At 40.0% G+C, this 21,288-nt stretch overlaps 1 protein-coding gene across 1 annotated transcript in view; it reads right to left on the bottom strand.

Annotated features, from left to right (window-relative positions):
* plxna2 (plexin A2) overlaps positions 1–21,288 on the bottom strand; it is a 175,454-nt gene that overhangs the window by 32,121 nt on the left and 122,045 nt on the right. Inside the window, exons 8-16 of the mRNA XM_088289798.1 lie at positions 19,156–19,252; positions 15,910–16,024; positions 15,048–15,248; positions 14,389–14,485; positions 11,935–12,134; positions 4,689–4,840; positions 2,350–2,467; positions 2,127–2,263; positions 421–588 (exon numbers count right to left, since the gene is read on the bottom strand). Coding sequence (XP_088145924.1) covers positions 421–588; positions 2,127–2,263; positions 2,350–2,467; positions 4,689–4,840; positions 11,935–12,134; positions 14,389–14,485; positions 15,048–15,248; positions 15,910–16,024; positions 19,156–19,252 — 1,285 coding nt within the window. The remainder of the gene's footprint in view (positions 1–420; positions 589–2,126; positions 2,264–2,349; positions 2,468–4,688; positions 4,841–11,934; positions 12,135–14,388; positions 14,486–15,047; positions 15,249–15,909; positions 16,025–19,155; positions 19,253–21,288) is intronic.

The raw sequence follows: 21,288 nt of genomic DNA, 5'->3' as shown, positions 1-21,288 counted from the left end.
TGAGTATTTGTTTGGTTACTTATACAGATCTCTTTCAGATCAAATCAGATTAGTTTTAAATTTGTTTCAATAAGTTTGCTCTTGTCTTTAATTATGAATGAAACTTACACTGAAAAAGAGCTTGCATGACCTTTTGTAAGACTTTCTACTAAATTCATTGGAGAACAAAATTTCCATCCTGTCCTCCTCTTAATTAGAAGTGCATCTCAGAATTGCACTCAATGAGAGACTGTCTGTGGACAGCTCCATCACATCCAAACTAATTGAAAGAGAAGTAATTGAAAGTGCAGTATTGACTTACGCCAGCTAACGACCGGTTGCTTGGCGGCAAAGCATCACAGGATCGAGTTGATGAGAATGTGAATGAATGTATTGGCGTGTATGCGGCGCAACCCACAGATCAGGTGTGTGTTTTCTTACCTGGCGATGCTCCAGTCGGGTTCAATGCGTACCACGGTGGGATCCTCGATGTACTCGAAAGTGAGACTTTCCCTGATCTGGGAGTGGTCTACGCTCACGCTGATCTGGACTGGGCTGATGCCGGACAGAGAAGGTGCGGAGCAGCACACAATCTCTGTCATAGTTCGACTGCAAGTACAGTATTATAAAGAAAAAAATATTAAGGAAAATGAAAATGACTGCTGATGTAGACATCCATGCACATGGATGCAAACCTTGGGGTCACTCGCGACTATAGAGACAACATAATTGAGCTAGCAAGTGTTTTGCTTGGTGTGATCCAGGCCCGCACAGCAGAAAGACACAGTGGAACATTTAAAAGACACTTTGGATTTAAAGCATCAGCAATGGGGACAAAAACGGTATTCTAACAGGTTTTTAAAAAGTCAGCCTTGTGGATTGTTCCAGATGTCAGCATGAGTTTGTGATATGAGTGAGGTAAATTTGGGGTGTTGCAGACGGGGTTGCTTGGTGTCATGGTGACTTCAATATCAATAAGTAACTTCATTTTGAGATTTATCTGTTTTTTTTCATTCCCCTATTATTTTCAAACCGGCGTTAATTTAATAATGTTAGATTGTTACTTAAACATTGCTTGGACAGCAAGAGTGGAAGTCAGACTATGGAAAAAATGCCACCGTTTCCATTACATAGGGATTAAAAAAAATATTCTTAATCCAAACAAATTAGAGGCTAACCAGCAACATGGATTGTGTTTTAAAATATAGAAAGAGCAAAGATTTAGTACATGACCATTTTCTGCAAAACAGTTTGGTTTTGGTCTGAACCAAGGAACTTAATCAAAATTGGTCAAAAGTAGCTTATCTATGAAACTAAAATGAATGATTATTATAAATCAGCATTCATTTCAGTTTTTTTTTTAATAGTTACAACTTGGCATCATGGCGTATCCATGCCAATTACCACATTCCAGCTTTTCAAAGGATCTATTACATACAAATGACTGTATCATATCTACTTAGTCAACAAGTGTGTCCTCATTCCATGAGTTCACTTCCTATCGAGTCCAAACTCATTAACGGCGTCAACCACCCATGGCAGGTTTACAGGAAAGAAACCCAATCCACTAATTAGGCCCGTATCTCATTAAAATGCAACTTGGCTCCTCAACCTTACTGTATAGCAGTCAGACTACAATACAAGGGCTGCCCAAAAGACGGAAAAGTAAAAGGAGGGCATGTGGGGGAATTCAGCAGATAGAAGAGTGAATGTAAAAGGTTTGAGTAGAAACAAGCCCACAGGTGCACATTGTTTTCACAGTGTGAGCTTTTATCATCCAACTGATGCAGTACTTTTAAGGCCTTACTAAAATGTACACAGTAATGGGAGAAAGGAAGGAAGCAAATATTAGTTGGAAGTGGTTTCAGCTGGGGTAACTGCAATTTTACTTTCAGCCAGCAAATTGTTGCGTGCGCGGGGCACATGTTAAGGCGCAGAGAGATGAACCAAATTCCCAAACAAGCACATCGGGATATTGCTGTTTTTACGAATGGTCGCAACTGTGTTGTCTACAAATAAATAGCTGATGTCATGAATGATGACGGTCAAATTCTGAAGTGTTGTGTGACTTTTACAAGAGATTGTAAAAGAATCAAACAAAAAATCAAAATAAAACAATTTTCTCGCACTGTGACAGTGGCACGCACCTGAAGAACTCGCACGACTGATTTCCAAACTGAACATTAACGCTGCTGCCAGCACCAAGGTTTTCGCCGATGATTGTGACTTTGGTGCCGCCGGACTCTGGACCTCTGCTGGGAGACACACCTGTGATTGTTGGTGTCTGCGAAACACAACATATGGAGATTAGCTGATCAGTCAGGAAAATTGGAGAATGGCTGGCTGGCTGGCTATAGAATGAAAGTGTACCACAAAGGTGTAGCGTTGATTAGATTGAGCTCGAAGTTCAGGTCTGCACTCCCCGACACAAAGCTGGACAGGACCAGGTTGACTGTCTGCGGGGGCAGCATCCATCTCGCACACAATTCTGCAAAAAAGAGACACAAAATATCAAATAATGATGATGAAAAGACTAGAAAATAATGGTGATAAATCAAGTAAAAAAAATGCAACAATAGCAGCGGAACAACTTTTAAGTGATTTAGGTTAACTACAGCAACCAATCACTACATAATGGCCAATATACATGAAGAAATAATAACATTGGTCAACGGCTAATGTTATTCAGAGATGGGTTTATGAGTCTCGAATGAATTTGTGACGCTGTTTTAAAAAACAAATGACTATTTTTTTAACATGCTAGTATATTATGTTGTGTTTTTAAAGGGGAAGTCAAGTCAAAAATGTTTTTTACAATATGTGCCCCCACTCGTCTAAACACCTGTTTTCTGAGTTTGGTCAAAATGGCCGCCTCTGATATGGATAAAAACGGGAGGGTTTTGCTGCTTAGATTCATATTCAACAAATGGAATAATAATCAGAGGTCGCTTTGACCTATAAAACCTTGTGAAATATGTATTTTACCAGGCACTGTAATTTATAGCGATGACCTTTCAGGAAAAAAAATCCACCTATTGTTAACCTAACCCTTAATTCATACTTATTACTACCAGTAAATGTTGTACTATATCAAATATCATATTATTTCATTTGACTGTTTATTTGAAAAGGGACAATGTACATTGATGAACACTGGTACAATAATTGTGTAAATGTGCCAAAGTTATTATACAACTTATTTAAATTCATAGTCCCCTGTCTCATTGTTATAGTATTTTTATTATGATAAAAAGCAAGGGCCGATTCAGAATCAGCACATAAAAAAATCCTCCAGAACAGTTTAATGGCCGTTAAAAACAATTAGGTTTCTCGCTATACTTTTAAAAAATGAAGAATTGGCTTATCATGCACAATTTAGCTGCATACATGTCAAACGGTTTCCATTTCTGATGATTCTGACAAGCCTCTCAATTTTTCTAACAAGCGTAATTTGGCCACTTTGAAGGTCAAATGGAAACATTTCCTTGATGACATTCTTGACAGAGGCAATGAAACAGACAGTAGAGCAGAATGTCCATGGATTTGTGCTCTGTCAGACTGGTGTGCTTGAAACCAAGTGGGACATTCCATTTATAGTGTGGTGATTTGTGATGGCTTTGCTTGTATGTGTATTTAATGAAATCCACATACACTCTGATACAAGGTTCCCCGATGTGAACAGAGCCTATTCTCTTTCTTGGGGCAGAAGTAGGTCAAGTTAACTATTAGTGTTAAAGGCTCCGCTGAGATCCTTAACTGTGATAGCCTGAATGCCAATATGTATGAGCATGAGCATGCTCATATTCTTCAACTTGGAATGAAAAGTTTACACTCTGTTTCTCTCCATGTACTTAAACGTAATTAAATCTAATGAAGGTTGTGTGACATGATTTATTTATGTGTATAACCCTGTTATTTGTTATGGAATGTGCTTTTCCCTTTATTCACTTTCTAACTTCTGCTCATTAGGGTATACAGAATTCCAGGACAGGTCGCAAGCCAATCTCTTTTTTTGTTTGTTCAATTTTGTATTTTAAAATGGCAACAATCCACAGATGACATTGTTGTATTTAAAAAAAATTGAACATTGAGAATCCTATGTAATATTTTCAGACAAACTTTTACATTGAATTCACAGGTGAGCAGTGTTTCCCTCACTTCTCTTGTTAGGGATTAGTTTTATGACTTTAGCGATGAAGAAGCATCGTCCAGTCATTGACCGTAGAGTGGCATATTTTTCTCATTAATCAGCCAGTTAAAAGTCCTTTTGACATAACCTTGATGGATCGCAAAAGGGAGGGTGGGGCTATATTTTTAGGGCGCAATGAGTCATATTTGATTCGTAAACAGGTCAACGGTACGGACTTGAACGTGATTTGGGCACAACGTAAGGCAATTAAGGAGGTAAACACAAAACACAGGCATCTGCTATGTGATCATTGGTAACTAGATAAGCAACAGAGAGCCAGAGCGGTGTGGTGCGTCAGAGTAGGGGAGAAGGGATGTCGGGATCAAAAGCTTTTGGACCGGTACTAATCAGGCTATGTTAAGTATGAGTGTGAGGTCAACATTTATCACTGTTCCTTCTATCACTCCTGTTGGGAGCATTTTTGGCTTGAACTGTCCACATCCAATGTGTTTATCCGCCGAACATACTGCAGGTTATGAACAAACGGAGATAATGTTACACTACAGCCTAAAGGACTTACTGCTCGGCAATGATGTAGCCATCCTCCACAGGAGCACACCTTACTCCCGCCACCTCCACATTGCCCACCACGTCCGAGAAGGCCAGACCGAGGTTGGTGCCGTGGATGGTCACCCGTGTGCCTCCTTCGGGGGGACCAGCCACCGGGGTCACCTTTAGAGGGCAGAAGGTCGGCACGATTAGGATCAAAGCATGAAGTCCCCAACAAAATCTTGTTGTTTGTCTCAGTTAATCAGTGGTGAGACAACAAGGACAGCAAGTCATTTTCAGATTTTTGAAGGACTGACCTACATTTACAACCCAAGTTCCATGAAACTGTATTTATTCATTTTGTAGTGTTTGTCTTAGCTGCACTGCTTTCAGTTTGTCTATGTGGATGTTAGATTTGTTTTAGTCCAATAAGATTTCAGGCTCTGTATACTTTCATATCAATCCAAATCTGCCCAGGGCTTTCAGAATCAGTCGTCCTGGCACATGTAACAGAAACTGCAGTGCACATTAAAAGTTTACACACCCCTGCTCAAATGGGAGATTTTTGTGATCAAAGAAAATGAGGCCGAGGTAAATCATGTTGAAACATTTTTCACTATTAATGTGACCTATAAACAGTAAGACTCAATTTAACTAATAACTTTAACTGGGCATGTGACTGGAAGAGAGAAAGTTAAACAGCCATGAAGTATGAGGTTGCAGTGTCGTGTTATGCACCAAACATACCTGTTGGAATCGTGGCCAAAATGTTCAACCTTGATTTCAATGGATCATAACAAAATCCCACAAACACATGCGTGAAAGCGCAGTCCAGTGAAACCAAGGTTGAAATTTTTAGCCATAATTCTAAAAGTTACGTTTTGCGCAAACGCACCACGGCTCATCGCCAAAAGAACGCCGGCTGCCGTGTCTGTTTTTCTTTTGCTGGAATTTGGGCCCTCGTCAATGTGCAGGGAATTATGAACACCAAATTCCAGTCAGAGTTAGCACAAAACATTCAGGCTTCGCTAGACTGAAAAGATATGAGAATAAGTCCACTACAACAACTGATATTGACAGTATTTGGAGTTAATCAGAGGTTCTTTAAATGGGGGCAGGTGTGTTCTGATTCCCTGATTGCTTGATTCTAAAACACAATCACCATTTAGACGAGAATGTGTCGACTTGTGCAACGATATTACCTCAGTTGTTTATTTTAGCATTTCCTCTCAGAAAAAATTCATTTAAATTGAGTTGTACAGGTTATAGGGCACAATAATGGAAAAAGTTTTGAGATGATAAATCTTGGTCTCATTTTTTCTAGCATAAATATGGCATTTAAACAGGTGTGTGAAGACTTTTTTTTAATCTTCTGTCTTTTAGCATTAACTGTTGCATTAACTATTTCTTTAACTAATCAGATTTCAAACACACAAAAACGATGTACAAATTCCGCCCACTGCAGGCTGAATTTCAACAGAGCCATTTGGAGAAAATCTTATTTACGTATTGTATATTTTTTTAATATTATGGGAAAAAAACATTCCGTGTAGAGTTGGACGTGTTTGCAAATGACACATTTTTTTATATCTAGGCTCTACCAAAGATTACATTCCGCGAACCACGTGTGACTTCACAGAAGTTCTTTGCAAAAGTCAAAGGGGAAAAAGTTTTTCCTTGGCTGTTATCATATAAGATCTCACTAAATCAAGTCGAAGAACGAGTCGTCAAGAAGCGTGCAGCAGAGTAGAGATGCTCGAGAAACAATCAATATGCAACTACCTGCCATGCAAGCTAAGTAGAAGAAAACCAACATTCTGTTGTACCTACTCCGAGGGCCGCAAAGCGCCGCTTGAAAACCCTCCCACCTGTACTCACCGGGGGATTGTGACGTCCCTGTGGGACAGCGGCATTGTAATCTAGATCCCGTGGACATTAATTGCTCTGGATGTAAAGTAAGTGTGTCACTGCACCGCCTAAGGGGTCTGAGTACGTATAAATCTTTCAGCACTGTTTGGGCATTCAGAGTATGTAGGGTGGGGGGGGCTTGGACTGTTGGGGGATGGCAGAATGGCTAAATATATCCACGTCAAGAAATTGCAGCTATATTTGAGTAGGCTTAAAAGATAGTTACATAAGCAACAAGGGGTAGCAAAAAAAAAAAAAAAAAAAGATCAGTCACAAAATAGAGAGTAAATTTGTAGTATGCAAAAGTTGAGTGGTGTTAGGGATGTGAAACATAAGTCATTTGTTCTATTTTGTCTAAAACTAGCAAGTTGATCAATCTAAAAGTCGTATCAAGGAGGTTATGCTGTAAAATTGCCACATTTTGAAGGAGTGGCGGACCAATCGGTCGCACTACTTGAATGGATTTCGACCCAACTAGTTTGCAACCTAAATTGCTCACGATATAAATTGGGTGACTTTTTCGAACAAAAAATAATAATTGTTGTTCTTAGTTTGTTAACTATTCAGTGTTTATTAAATCACACGATATATAACACGATATTTTGCTAAGACAGAGGTTAGATCAAGATGAAATTGTGGAAAACACGGTCTATATTAAAAAGTATTTTCGTTGAACTTCGCTAATCAGTCCCAAGTGGCAATACAAACAAAACAACAGGCTAGCGGGAAAGAAAAGAACCTTTATAGAAGCCAACTAAGGAGAAGCAAAAGTATAAAAACACCACCATTAATAGTGTTATACCAATGACCATTTTTGACATGCGCTTGTCTTAACCCACAGACCAACTCTTCATCCAGCAGCTTTAATGTTTGACTTTTTTCAAGTCTTATCACACACGCTCGCTCGTCCACTCTGACCACCGTCACCCCTCAATTCAGATCCAGTGCAGCCATGCCACGCTCACAATGTAATCCATTTAAGGTGCACAACTGTTGCCTACCTTGATCGTCACACTGTCAATAAAAGGTACTCCCAGCAAACAGCCAATCAGATTGCACAGTGTATGAACCAGCACTCACTGCGAAGCCTTCTTCCACTATCTTGGAACTCTGTCCACTTAACACCACCACTTCCTTCGATACTTTGCAGATTTTGCCAGCTATCACAGCAGTAATTAAGCTTGATGTGATGACCTAAACTGAGCGGCGAGGCAGTCTAATTTCGGGGAAGGAAACTTCCAGGAAAGTAATTAGATCCATTGGAGAGGATAATCTGTTTGTTTGAGTCAAATAAAGGAAATGAAGAGGTACAAAAATGGCCGGAAAGGTGTCTTGGGATTTCCATCGGACGAACTAATGGCGGGGAACGTTACGCTGAGGTAGGTGAGACGAAACTAAAAGAACAAAAAGCAATAATGCACCACCCTAACGGCCTACAGGCTATTTGCGCAAAACAGCAGGAGATGACTGAGCTCAGAAAAAAAAATCTAAAAAAGAAATCATGAATCGAATCTAGATGGATCCCATTTCAATTCATTCAGAACTAAGGCCAAAGCCAGGAAATCGCGACGAAACAGAATCTGGTTAGCGTTGTCCATTTACTCTATTGGGTTTAAAATAACACCTCTTGGGAGTAGAACTCACTTCCCTGCGCAAAATGCCAATAAACTGATACAAGGTTTCCATCTACAAAGTGTTTCTGTTGTACAGCACTGCAGTTTGGTAAAGTCACGGAAGGCTGCCAAAATGAGTAAAGTAAGGATCAATAATCTTAATACACTAACTTTCTACAATGTAACGACAGAAATGTTTAGAAATGTCGACTGAGTCGCTTGGTAGAACCGAGTACACCGGGCCTACCCGAATCAAAAGGCTGAGTTTCTTTATACAGCTAGTGACTGACAGTCCCACTTGCCTGTTGTAAACTGTAAACACCTTGTGAAGAAGTGAGAATATTTTGTCTTTCCTCAGGCAAAATTTGTATTCAGTGCAAGGCCGGGTCGCCTCTTTGCTGTAGCTGTAAAATATAAAAAGTCGTCACAGGTTGGTTTTCCTTCAAAAGCCCATCAAACTTCATTTGATGTTGTTTCCCTTTGTGACTCACTGCATCGCCTTAATATTAATGGCCCGTGGTGGGAGGTGCCATGGCACTTAATAGAAACATTCATTATTCAAAAGACTTATCTTGTGGTGGGCACTTCGACTAATGTGCGCGTATGTATACAAATTAGCTCAGTGTGAGGAGCTCCAATATATTAATACATTCAGTACACCAGAGGGATGTCTACTCCTTAAAGAACATGTAATCACAGCAAGAAAAAAAAAGGGTGGGGAGACCTGTCTGAAGCAATGAACTTGTGCTATGACGGTGTTTCAAAAGTGAAGACAAAGTAGGCCAAAAGACGTCACTTTGCTCTCAACCCAATCAAAGTCCCATAGACCTTCTGCTACCCTTTTAAAATTTGCTGAGCCAAACCACATTGTCTCATTGGATGTGAAAGACTGTCAGGGAGTTATAATTCCCGTTGTTACAGGTGAACATCTAACACAATCTGTTCAGGGACGTGGGATGAAAAGCATAGGCCCTGGCTACCCAAGACGTACTTGTACGTCTTTGTTTGTTTTTTTTTTTTGTTTTTTTTTAGTCATAGTGTGCAGAAGGGTATGACGCAATCTATGACTGAGAATCATATATTATTTGCAATAAAATATTCTACGCAATTCACTAGATTAAACATAGCATTCTGATTAATATTACGTTTGCAGAATATGAGTTAAGCATCAAAATCCACCCATTTTTAGCAATCTCAGGGGGTGGCCATTTGGTCACTTTTGTCAACTAAAAATGATCAATCACGGCTCGCCTATTTTTTTTGAAGATGAGCCATGATTGGCCGTTAGCTGAGCCCTGAACCACTGTGATGTCATTTTCAGTCGACAGAAGTGACCAAATGGCCGCCCCCTGAGATGGTGAAAAGCGTGTGCATTTTATTGCTCATATTCTGCAAAATCAATTAATTAGAATGCCATCTTTCAACTCGTGGGCCTGCATACAACTTAATGTTGCAAAGAACATTTTGGGGGTTGACTTCCCCTTTAAAATACCTCATATTGCATTTGATACAGAGACATCAATCAAATTGCATTAGCTGTTCATTCAGAAACTACTGAACTACTACGACATATTTCTAACCATACAAGTCCTATTTTTTTTTTATTTAGGATTCAGTCAAATGATAGACTGTTTTTAAACAATTCAAAATATTACAGTAAACAGTTGTACTGTGGCTGTTAAGCATCAACAAATACATAACGGTCTTTGTTCTATCTTGTTCCCTTTTTGAGAAATGTACTGGAAGTGCTGAAGGAGAATGCAAAATGAATTATATGGGGATAAAGAGAAGCATTAAACCACAATGCACTTATGTGTTATCGAGCATAATTAAAGGGGAAGACCTCCTGATTCCTCAGTGACTGTAACTCGATCACATGATGATGCACTTATGGGGATAACAAAGAAGGTTCAAGGTCCTGATGACCCTGTAGAGCCTCTCAACTTTATGTCAAGCGGCTGCAGATTTGAAATTGCACATCAATGTAGTAAAAGCAGTGATTAGTTGGGTTAGGGACCAAGACCCGACACAAACAGGAAGAATTCACAAATAATAAACTGCTTAAAACTGGTAACAATTCTCTATATAAAAGATTTACCCAAATTGGCACAAAAAAGTGTGTGTTCTATAAAATAGTTTATGTTGAACAGAAGGGCGAATCACACGTCAGTGAGGGTTGATTGTGTCAACTCATCTTTTTTTTTTAGATGTTTTTATCCAACAAACAAAAGAAGACAAAGAAAAGAAAAGAAAATGTACTGCTAAGTGTGTAGATAAAATAGGTTATGTAATGAAAGGTTGTTTGAATTTTAATTTTATGACTCAATTTACTGACAACAGTTACTTTCAAAGGGTTGGGGTAACCTTGAGAGATGACAAAGCACATTAAAATCTATGAGCGCAAGCTGCACTCACCTTAAAAAAAAAAAAAAAAAAAATCAAACGAGAAGTCTGAGGTGCCATCACTTATGGCTGGAACATTTTTTTTGTTTTCGAGAAGAAGAAAATAAATCATTGTTTATAGTCTCAGATGTTTGGAACATTTTACAGAGATCACCTTTGAGCTGAGATATGTCATGTGGATTTCATGTGACTGAGCACGATGATGCCTACAAGTTTGAGGATGGTTCGTTTCGAAGATCAGGAAAATCAAACCAAACTTTAATTACAGTCGAATTTTAACGAGTTAAGTTCAAGTGGTACAAATGAACCTAATAACGAACAGGCCAATAGCTTCATAATAAGCAACATCCGCTAGATTTGAATCTCAGCAAGACTTTTGAACAGGGGTATCAAACTCATGGCCAGTGGGCCATTTGATGCCCACCGAATGAGATTTTGTGGCCCCGTACTTGACATCAAATTTTAATGGGTCGTTGTCATTATTTATTTATTTAAATCACTCATGGGCTACCAGAGCTTGGACTTGGGCTCGGCCTCATGGCAGTTTTCAGCATAAGGTAATTCTGAAGTGGCACCAAGTTGAAAGAAATGATATCATGTCACCTAGTCTTGGTCATGACTTTTCAAAACCTGCCATAAAGACAATGGTTGGCGACGAGAACAGACAATTTAAAGAAAAACATTACACAGAATGTTTTTTTTTTGCAGACAGGAGCACCCTGTCATATCTTGAATGTACAGAGAAAGTTACGATGCTCAAGAAAGCAGACGTCATTACTCAACAGCACATGCTGAGGCATATGCACAGTTTCAGGGAGATGAGAGTCAGACCAATTTTATTTACGTTCTGAAGAACCATTCATGTTCTGAACTGTTTTGTATAAAGATTGAGACGATTGGATTAGTTATACTTTATCTCAAGTGACCATTTTTTTTCCGTTCATGTGGCCCAGCTTGCATTTGAGTCCATGCAATGTTTTATTAAAAAAATACAGTATCAGGTGTCCGAATCCGAATCAGGCTTTGGTGACCTAGATAAAAATCCTACTGGAATGGAATATCTGCTAACGTGATTGCACGTCAATAAAATGTCGATCAGTGATGTAAACGTCTAAACAAACACAACGAGACTAATCCAAACTAGGCTGGAGGTGCTACACATTTACCACTAAATAGTAAAAAGAATGTGAAGCAATGCGTCACGATTGCATGTCATCACCCGTATTTTGGGTGTGTGTATATGCATGTTGTCTCATGTTTTGAAGAAATATAAATATTGTAAAATCGAATAACAGCACCTTGGATGAGAGACGCTGCGTTGGAGTTTGGCATTAAAACGTGCAATGTACAAACCTCAGTGATGCGGGGGTTAGTACACTTGACGTTTTTGCTGGACAGGTTGAGCCAGCGAGTGGTGTACGGGTTGATTGGAGGGCAGTGTCGACGCAGGGTGCACTTCCCCTCACTGCTGCACCAGCCGCACTGGAACTTCCTGTTGGCCTTTAGACACACGCCGCAGCTGTCCCTCTGGGCAGCGCACTTGTACAAGTGCACTGGGGAGTACGGAAAAAGTACAAATAAACACACGGAAAGCGCACACACTTTATGAAACCTGTTATGATCGGGTTGCAATGTTTGGTGACATTTACGGCACATTTTACAGTGACATGCTCAGGCATGGTTAGCCCGACCTCCCATCGCCAGCTTGCACACACTCACACAGCGGCACATTCATCAAGCCTGTTTACTTGGGTCATTTCACTTTATGATACGGACACTGCATCCTGACCTCATGACCTATTTGGAGTGGTTCTATTAAACAAAAGATTGTGATTAGACAATGAAGTATTACGATGACAAAAAAGTGCCCTAGTATTAAGAAAAAAAAATTGTGTGCTGCAAAAAAAACCATTTTTGCTGTATTAAAAATATAGAGTTAATATTTTATAAAATGTAAAAAATAGGTAATTTGTTGTTCAATAAAAGCTGTAATAATTTGACATGAGAAGGTTGTAGTACGATACGTCAGTCATGATAATTTTTTGGGAAAGGACTTAGTTGCAATTTTAAGGAGTAAATGTCAAAATTCCCCACATGAATAACCCAAGCCACTACAGCCACTGTCACTCCATTTTAATATTCCAAAAAGACATTGGATAATATACTTAAATTTGTTAAAACTTTTTCTTTTTTATATTAGTTTTACATCTTAATTTCTGCAATATTTTTACTTACTTAATTATAACAATCACAGGAGGAATGATTGAATCCAACATGTCGAAGACGCATACCCATGCATGTGCTTGTGCATGAGCAACGGAACTAGACTTTACGCCGATCTCATCGACTGACTCGGATCGGCCGTAAAGTCTTTAATTCAATGATCAAAGAATGACGCCATTGCTCGTCTCCGCGAAATAAGACATTACAGCTTCTGTGTTTCCCACATACACATTTACCCGTGGCCGCCCGCCACAAATGAATTTTAGCGGCTACGAAGAGCTTTTGGCTCTATCTGTCAATATGTAACTAGTGTAATAACTTTCATTGTTGCGTGGAAAGCAGATCTGCTGCTTGTGTGAGTCCGCTAATCGATACCAGTACTGATTTCCTTTGTAGAACAACACTGAAAATAAAGTGTTGAAATGACTTCTGCATCAACCATACAGATGTTTAAAGTTTGGAAATCGATCTTCATGGTGTCAGCTTGGACAGTATCGATTCCCCTTAAGGCAGTCTCGTCACTGTCAGAACACGCTCGGTGCTTCTTTTGCAAAGCTTAATTATAGTCGTCAGGGTCTGAGTTTTGCATGACGTAGTGAAAAGACGTTTTTGGGAAGTCAATTGAACGCGAGCACGGAGAGTGAGTTTATTTTCCTTCTCATGCATATTTCAAAGAGTGTAACTAAACTCAGAGGGAACACCACAACAGAGCACGTCTCGCATTGTAAACAATCGTCTGGTTGGCTCCACAATGTCGCATACGCCGATGACGAAGACAATGCATTGCCTGCTGTGCACGGTTGTAGTTTTAAAGTTACTCAAATGATATTTGTGAAACAAATATTTATATACAGTATGCGTCACTTGATTTTTATCAACCTCGCTTTATGACATGCTCACTGCCTCCAAATACTCACGTTCATCGCTGCAGCACAAGACTGATGTACAATTTCACCATTTTAGGAGTTACGACTCATGAATCCACAAGTTATTCGTTAAAATCATTTAGAAAAGGTTCCAACTTATCCTATTTAGTCATATTTGTTTACTATTGCACATTTTAAAATCTTCTACAACTTGTGTAATGTTCATAAAAATCTATTTCTGTTCACTTGTTCATGAATAAATGCTTTATGGTCACATTGTGTTTTATCCTCTACTTTCTTTCCGTGAAGCATTGCTAAACATTGGCAAAAACGTTCTTCTCTTGATGCTCACTAAAAAGTACACAAGTGCGTTGTATACTTTAAATGGTGCAACCTGCCGAGGGACTACGGATGGAAACTGGTCAACGGCTATAATCTGGCATAATGTAAATCTTCATTAATACACACTGTCCCCTTTTCAAGAAATAAACACATTTAGCAATATGCAGTAAATAAAAAAGTTATATAAATAGATGTATTGTGCCATCTTGTGATCGGATCAATACTCAGGCATCGTTTTTCTTAATCCCCCAAAAATCCTGATCGTGTAAAGCTTCAACAGAACCATACTCTAGTCCAGCTCATCCCATCATGCTCGGGCCAGGGAAATGTAGCATGCTTGATCAAGGCACTGTGTGCCTTTACTGACTGAACTCACCCTGAATGTTCTCTGGGTTGTCAATAATGAAGTTGCCGTTCCACACCACAGAGAAATCCACAGGCAGCTCACTGATTTTCATCCCCTCGTACAAGTACTGGAAATAAGGAGAGTGTGTAAGAATTGCAGGATTTACATGTGAGGTGGCTAAAAAAGAAAAACTCGTAGATGCACTGGCAGAAGTATGTCATTCCATTGTTACCCCAATGTTACATCATCTCATCGTCAGAGAGTCGCCAAAGTGGGAAAGCGAAAAAAATAGGACAGCTGGGCGGACACTCGAATACCCCTGTGGCCTTGAAAGATGCTGTCCTGAAGTGCCTGTTATGGCCTTATTTCCCGTCTGACTTTCATTTCAAGTGAGTTTCTGGGCGGGTGTGTGTGTGAGCGGGAAGGAAAGGCGGGGCATGAAATGTGTACGTCTGTGGCTTGGATCACCAAGGGGAATATAATGCAGAGGTCAGTGTGTGCTTGACTGTCGGGAAGTTGCACACCTGAATTATAAACGTCATACTATAACAACACTTGTAACAATGTGTCGTTTTCTTCAACAACTGAGTCACCGTCATCTTAGCTAGCTTGCCACAGTACAGTTTGGAAATATTTTGATCTGTCTTCTGTTTCCAGAAATGATAATATTTTCGGGGAAACCAGCCTACCGAGCTGTTCTGGCACTGCACGCTAGAGCTGTTGAATCGGAGGGCGGTGACGCGGTGGCTGACACCCTGGATGTGAAGGACGCACTCGTAGCCCCGCTGGCCAGACTGCGGCTGTGGCAGGTTCTTGGCTTTGAGGGTGATGGGCTTCACCTCCCCCGCTGGGATCAGAATCTCCTCGGAGCGCACCAGCTGCGGACAGTCCTGCAGGATGGACACAAAAGAAGATTTGTGCCAACTTGTAAATAATCATGCAGGGTACAACAGTGAATAGAGTGGGTTGGCATCATGCTGAGTAATGGGCGGTGAATGGACTGAGGTGGCAGGGTCCAAAGTGAGAACAATGGCAGACTAACGAGATACATTTGAGGCACGTAATGCAAGAGTTTAATAGTCCAGACTAGGGCTGAGTATCGATTCAAATTTCCAAAATTGATTCGATTCGATACGCAAGGGCCAGATTTGATTTGGTTCAATTTTCGATTCACTTTGAATGATTTTTGATCCAATCAAGAATTTCTTGCATTTCCCGCCATCCCAGCTGGCTTATATATATATATATATATATATATATATATATATATATATATATATATATATATATATATATATAATTAATTTTAGAAAATTAGTTTTTAAGTATTCTGACCAACCACAACATTATGACTACATGCACAATTAAATTAGATCCAATGAAAAAGAAATACAAAAACATTTTAAATATATCATTGATTTTGTAGTTTGCAGTGGTGTACTGTATGATAATAGAAACTTTGCCTAATATTGTTTAGTAATGTAAGTTATGGCTGTTCATTGTAAGTGATCGTATGTGTTTTGTGTGTTTGTGTGTGTGCTTCTCACCAACCTCAGAGGTGTTGACCCTTCCCTCCTGGAAAGAACAGCTGGACGGGTCGTGGGTGCACAAGTTGCGATACTTGCACCAGTGGCAGCGGAAGGCGCTGTTCACACATGACAGACACCTGCAAGGGGACACGAGCGAGCGCATGCAGAGTGAGAGTGGCAGAGTCAAATGGAGGGTGGGGGATGGCGGCAGCTTTTCAAAGTTGGCCCACACTCTACAGAGGAAATGAGTTCTGATTCCAAGTGAACACCTGCTGTTGTGTCCTTGTGGTTGGCACTGGACCTGATCGCCTCAGGGCCAAGTTCTCACAGCATGCATTTTTATGCTGCTTTACATTTGAAAATGTACAGTTTGCGCTATGTGGACATGTTGGAGGAGGGGGGGGGGGCTATTTAGCCAGCTAAAAAGCAGCTGTCACGATAAAAGAGGGCGGACGACACAGTGGGGCGACGTAAAGTAATGAGGACAAATAAGACACTGGCACAGTTTGATCCTGCAATTACCATTAGCACGGCATTGTGGGTAATTACCAGCTGTTGTGTGTGCGTGATTGTCTATGAGCAATACATATAGTCGGTGTTTCTATTGTGTGTGTGTGTTTGTTTGAATGTTGAGTGGCACATTATGAGGAGATAAGTCTGAACAAAGGCTGTGAGGCCAGAGTTAAGTGAGTGCAAAAATATCACCTTCTCACTCACACTTTCAGTCCACTATGGCTTCTGGTTCTGCTTAAGACCATTCAGTTCTAACTGCAGCTTTCACAGTCCATCCAAACATTGGTCGGTCAAGAGAGGCCAATCAGTACTGACAACTTGAAACAAGTAGAATAAAATATAAAACACAAATATAGAATTGATAAGAGAAATTTGAGCAGTTAAATTGTGTAGTCTTGCCAGATTTAAATTCAGTGCGTTTATTGCGCTTCTATTTCTTAGCCTTCCAGCGTGTACTGTTTCTCGGCTTAATACCTGCCAGGCTGCATTTAATGCAAGCGCCCAAGTTATCAGCAAAGAAAGTACTTATCATGCAGCACGCAGAACCTGTTTGTGTTGATCCCAGTTAATCTTTCGGACTATTTATATCGTAAAAGCCTTGAGATGGTGGAGCCCCTCATCTATTCTTCCTTCATTTAATATAAAGTGTACTAATTGCAATTTAAGGATTTATTTTGTGAAAACACAAATTAAAAAGGGATTAGAGTGGAATTCGGTTAAGGTTAAAGGTTGAACATTAAACACTCTGTTTCTGTACATTGCTTGACCTTCAATTTGTCTGGATTGCTACACAAATTTCCTTTGGGTGCGTAAATTAACACTTACAATCATAAATGTAATAAAAACAATAAAACACATAATGACAACCTTTTTGTTATACAAGAATGAAAATAAGTTCACCACTGTTACGAGTAAAAGGTAACAACTTTGATATTCAATAGTGGCTCGTATGCTTATGCTGGAATCACACTTCTTGAAGCTTAGCTTTTTTTCCTTAATATGGAGATTCCTCTTCTTTTTACACTCACTGTTGAGGCTGCTCCCTCTTCCGGAATAAGTGTTTCACAAAAGCGTCCAAAAAGCAGAAGAAAAATCTGAATTTCATAGTTTGACAAATCAATTTTGTCTGACTTTTTCCTTATTCCAAAAGCTTTTTTAATCAAATTACTAAATGTAAAACCTCAGGGATTTGACTGAGAGGTCCCACTATAAATGATCCTATCTGAAACATGCATCACGCAAAGAGTGCAAGACATGACCCGTCCTTTAATGACAAGGCAATGGTCTTTAATCGATTGCAACCACATTTACTACACTGTGCATTCAGGCACAGTTGATAACCGTGTTGTTATTACAGCTACGCTTCTCTCCTCCTGGCGCTCAAAGTGAAATATTCATGGGTGCAAAAAGCATGGGAGGGATCTCTGACTGAGCCCACGGATGCAAAAGAATAAGGCTGACTCCCCCTCAGGCTAGCAGAGAGCGCACAATGGGCAAGAGCACAAGCTGGCATTCGATGGTGTGCGAGGCGGCGCGTGCCCTTTTCTTGTTACGTGTGTGTCTAAGTGTGTGCAAGTTTGTGCCATTGCTGATGAAGAGAGCTGATGCGAAGGCTGGTAATTGCTTTTTCTGTATCGCTCAGACAAGGTTTTCATACGGTCGAAAGATGTATGGCGCTATAAGGGTGAGCTCTGAGTCTATGTGTGGAGTATGAAAACTCCACAACAACAGAGCCTGCCTTTGATTTAGCAGGAGAGACAGTGGCTCCAACATTTTTTTTTTTCATGTTGAGGGGGAAAAGTGCTTTTGGATTCGTGCGCATCTGTTAGCACGGTCGCTGTGAAACCCCCTAATCTCCCGCACTCAATGTAACGATACTTCCAAGTCAGCAAGTGCTTTGGAGCTCACTCAAAACAGAACAAACTGCCACAGTCAAGTGAAGCCAACCATTTCAAATGTGCTACACAGAGATCTCCAAATTTCATTTCAAACTAGAATGGCCTTTTGTAGAGCACATGAAGTCATACGGTCACAAGGTCAAACAACAATGCTAGATCGTATGTTAGCCAAACAGTTAGTGCAGGGTTAGCGCAGAGAGATTAAGAGGGACAGAGGCAGAGAGAGAGGGTGACAGAGCGAGAGTGGAGAGAGAGGGAGAAAGTGAGCAAGAGAGGGTGAGAGAGCCAGGGAGAGATAGAGCGCAATGGAGAGAAAGAGAGAGGGCAGAGAGAGCTAGAAAGGGAGAAATAGTAAGAGAGAGAGAGAGAGAGAGAGAGAGAGAGAGAGAGAGAGAGAGAGAGAGAGAGAGAGAGAGAGAGAGAGAGAGAGAGAGAGAGAGAGAGGAAAGGGTTGGTCTAAGTTTGAGAGAAAGTGTCAAATTTGTATTCATGATGCTGGCTTCACATGGAAAATGCCTTCTGTGGCGAATTGGTTTTGTTTAAGTAAGATTGACTTACACATCTAGATAAGTAAGCCTCCTTCAGTCCCATGGAAAAGCTAGATAAATAGAAATAAAATAAGGGACACATCCAATCGTACTCACATTCATACCTATGAGCAATTTAGAGTCTTCAATTATAACTATCGTCATTTTGGGATATGAGAGAAAACTGGAGAACCCACGAAGGGGTCGTAGAAAAGTACAACGTGATAAGAAAACATTACATTGGGGAGCTTTTCTGGTTAAGGTACAAATTGCTAGCATTGACCCAATGTGATTGTGGGAAGCAAGTGAGGAGATGAGAGAGCTACTTACAGCTGGTGGACACTGCAGTTGTAAAACTTGACCTCGGTGCTAATGAGCGTCTGACCCGTCTCCTTTGAATTGAGGCGAAGCTCAACCCCCGACCAATCTGAGGGAGTAGAGGCACAAGAAGATGGTGAAGACAATTTCAGATCAAATACTTTCATTCAGTAACAGTCAACCGTGTTGTATCAGACATGTACATTAATACTATGTGAAAACTTAAAAAAAAAAAAAAAAAAACAATGATGTCGTGGCATTTCATTAAAGTATTGACAGTACAAAGCTTGCATTAAGATTGCGCTCATGTCTGTAATATACTTCCCACAGTCCCTTGGGGGAATATTCTTTGAATCCGGGGATTGCTATGATATGATTTTGACTTTTAAACTGGCGTTCAAGTCGTCAATTGATTTCTTCAGTAGGCATTTTTGTCTTGTGTTCATCTGTCAGCGTTTATGGAAATTGCTACATCTGATGTTATCCAGCCTTAAAGGGGAAGTGAAAATGTTCTAAGCAGCCCCACGAGTCTAAACACGGCAATCTGACTAATATTGCGTTTGTGGAAAATGAGTTAAGCAGCAAAATCCACACGTTTTTAGCCGTATCGGGGGCGGCCATTTTGCCACATTCTGTCGCCTGAATATGACATCACAGCTGCACAATGCTCAGGTAACAACCAGTCAAAACTCAGCTTCAGAAAACGGGGGTGAGCTGTGATTGGTCGTTACCTAATGTGGCAAAATGGCCGCCCGCTGATATGGCTAAATATGTTTTAATTGAATATTTCACAAAAGAATATATTGTGTATGTGGGACGGTAAACTTTTTTTCATAAACTGCCTTACTTGTGATTTTACAGGTTGTTCCAAAAGTGACATCATACGCAAGTAACTACTGCACATGTCCGAGGAAAGTGAAATTAAATTCATTTATCAAAATTCCAACACCATCTTCAAACATTTTATAACCAATTTCCCAAAGCGTCACAAATGCGCAATATGTGTTTTGCTCTTTGCTTTACTCTTCGAATTTTGTGTGCCATGCACAAATACAATTTCAGGTTAGTGTATTTTTTCTTCTGCCCTAGGAAACACTCTGTTTGACTGCACTCAAGCATGTTCTAACAAACAAAATATTTTGTAATTCTTCACTTGAAATACTTTTAAAACTTCAGTTTAGCATTAACATCTCTTAAAATTTGCAAACATATGAGCGCTAACTGGTTATGTGATTACGTGACAAAATTATGAAAGATTTTTGCAAGTCCCATTATATTTTCAGAAATTATAAAAATAAACTAAGGTTTTGTGTTCTTTTATTTATCCAAGCAGCGTTCTGGTGTGCTGTCTGTTCGCAGTAAAACAGCCTCTCATCCGGCCACACAGGAATACACACTCCATAAATATGGAGTGTGTGCGGATGTGTGTGTGTGTGTGTGTGACTAAGATGTGTACACTTGTTTGTGCAGAGCAGCCTGAATTTCAGATGACATTCAGTGTGTAGGAGGCTTGTGTGACCCACAGTGCCCTGTTCTCTCCGTAGCACCTGTTGGGAATCAGGCTCTGGTTTCACACAAGCGTGTAGACACGTTTGCCTCCGAACATCCGGTGCAGAGTTGCTGTCCGCATAAACTCCTCGCCTCAAGGATGCAGCAACGAGCTATATTCCTTACTTACCCATGCAGTTGTCATATAATCGTTAACGACAAGGTTTTATTGCAATACTCGTTTCCCTTGTACAATTTATAGTACAGTACCGTAATTTCCCGTGAATAATACGCCCCCTTATTTATTAATACAACGTGTATAATGAAGTCCTCAGATTTGTTGGTATCATTTAGTTTCATTTCAGAGTGATTGTGAATGAGCAAAGATTGAAATCAAAGCGTAAATGCTTTCAAATCCAGGATAAGGTTGTTCAAAGCATTTTTAAAATCATGTTTTCCAAATGTTGTTCTTGCATTTAGTTGTTTTAGTAAGCTGCTGCTAATTGCATTCTCTGTTGGTAACTGCTTTTAAATGTACTTTTAAATATGTGAAGCACATTGAGTTATCTTGTGAACAGATATGCCGCACTAATGCATTCACTAAATATGATGTAGGATCGTATTAAAAGACAATGACACCATCGAGTGACTGTAAAA

Source organism: Idiotropiscis lumnitzeri, chromosome 3, assembly GCF_059441095.1.
Source record: "Idiotropiscis lumnitzeri isolate Australia: NSW breed Sydney's pygmy pipehorse chromosome 3, RoL_Ilum_1.0, whole genome shotgun sequence".
In the NCBI taxonomy this organism is placed as follows: Eukaryota; Metazoa; Chordata; class Actinopteri; order Syngnathiformes; family Syngnathidae; genus Idiotropiscis; species Idiotropiscis lumnitzeri.
This window is presented reverse-complemented; position numbering and strand designations above follow the sequence as displayed.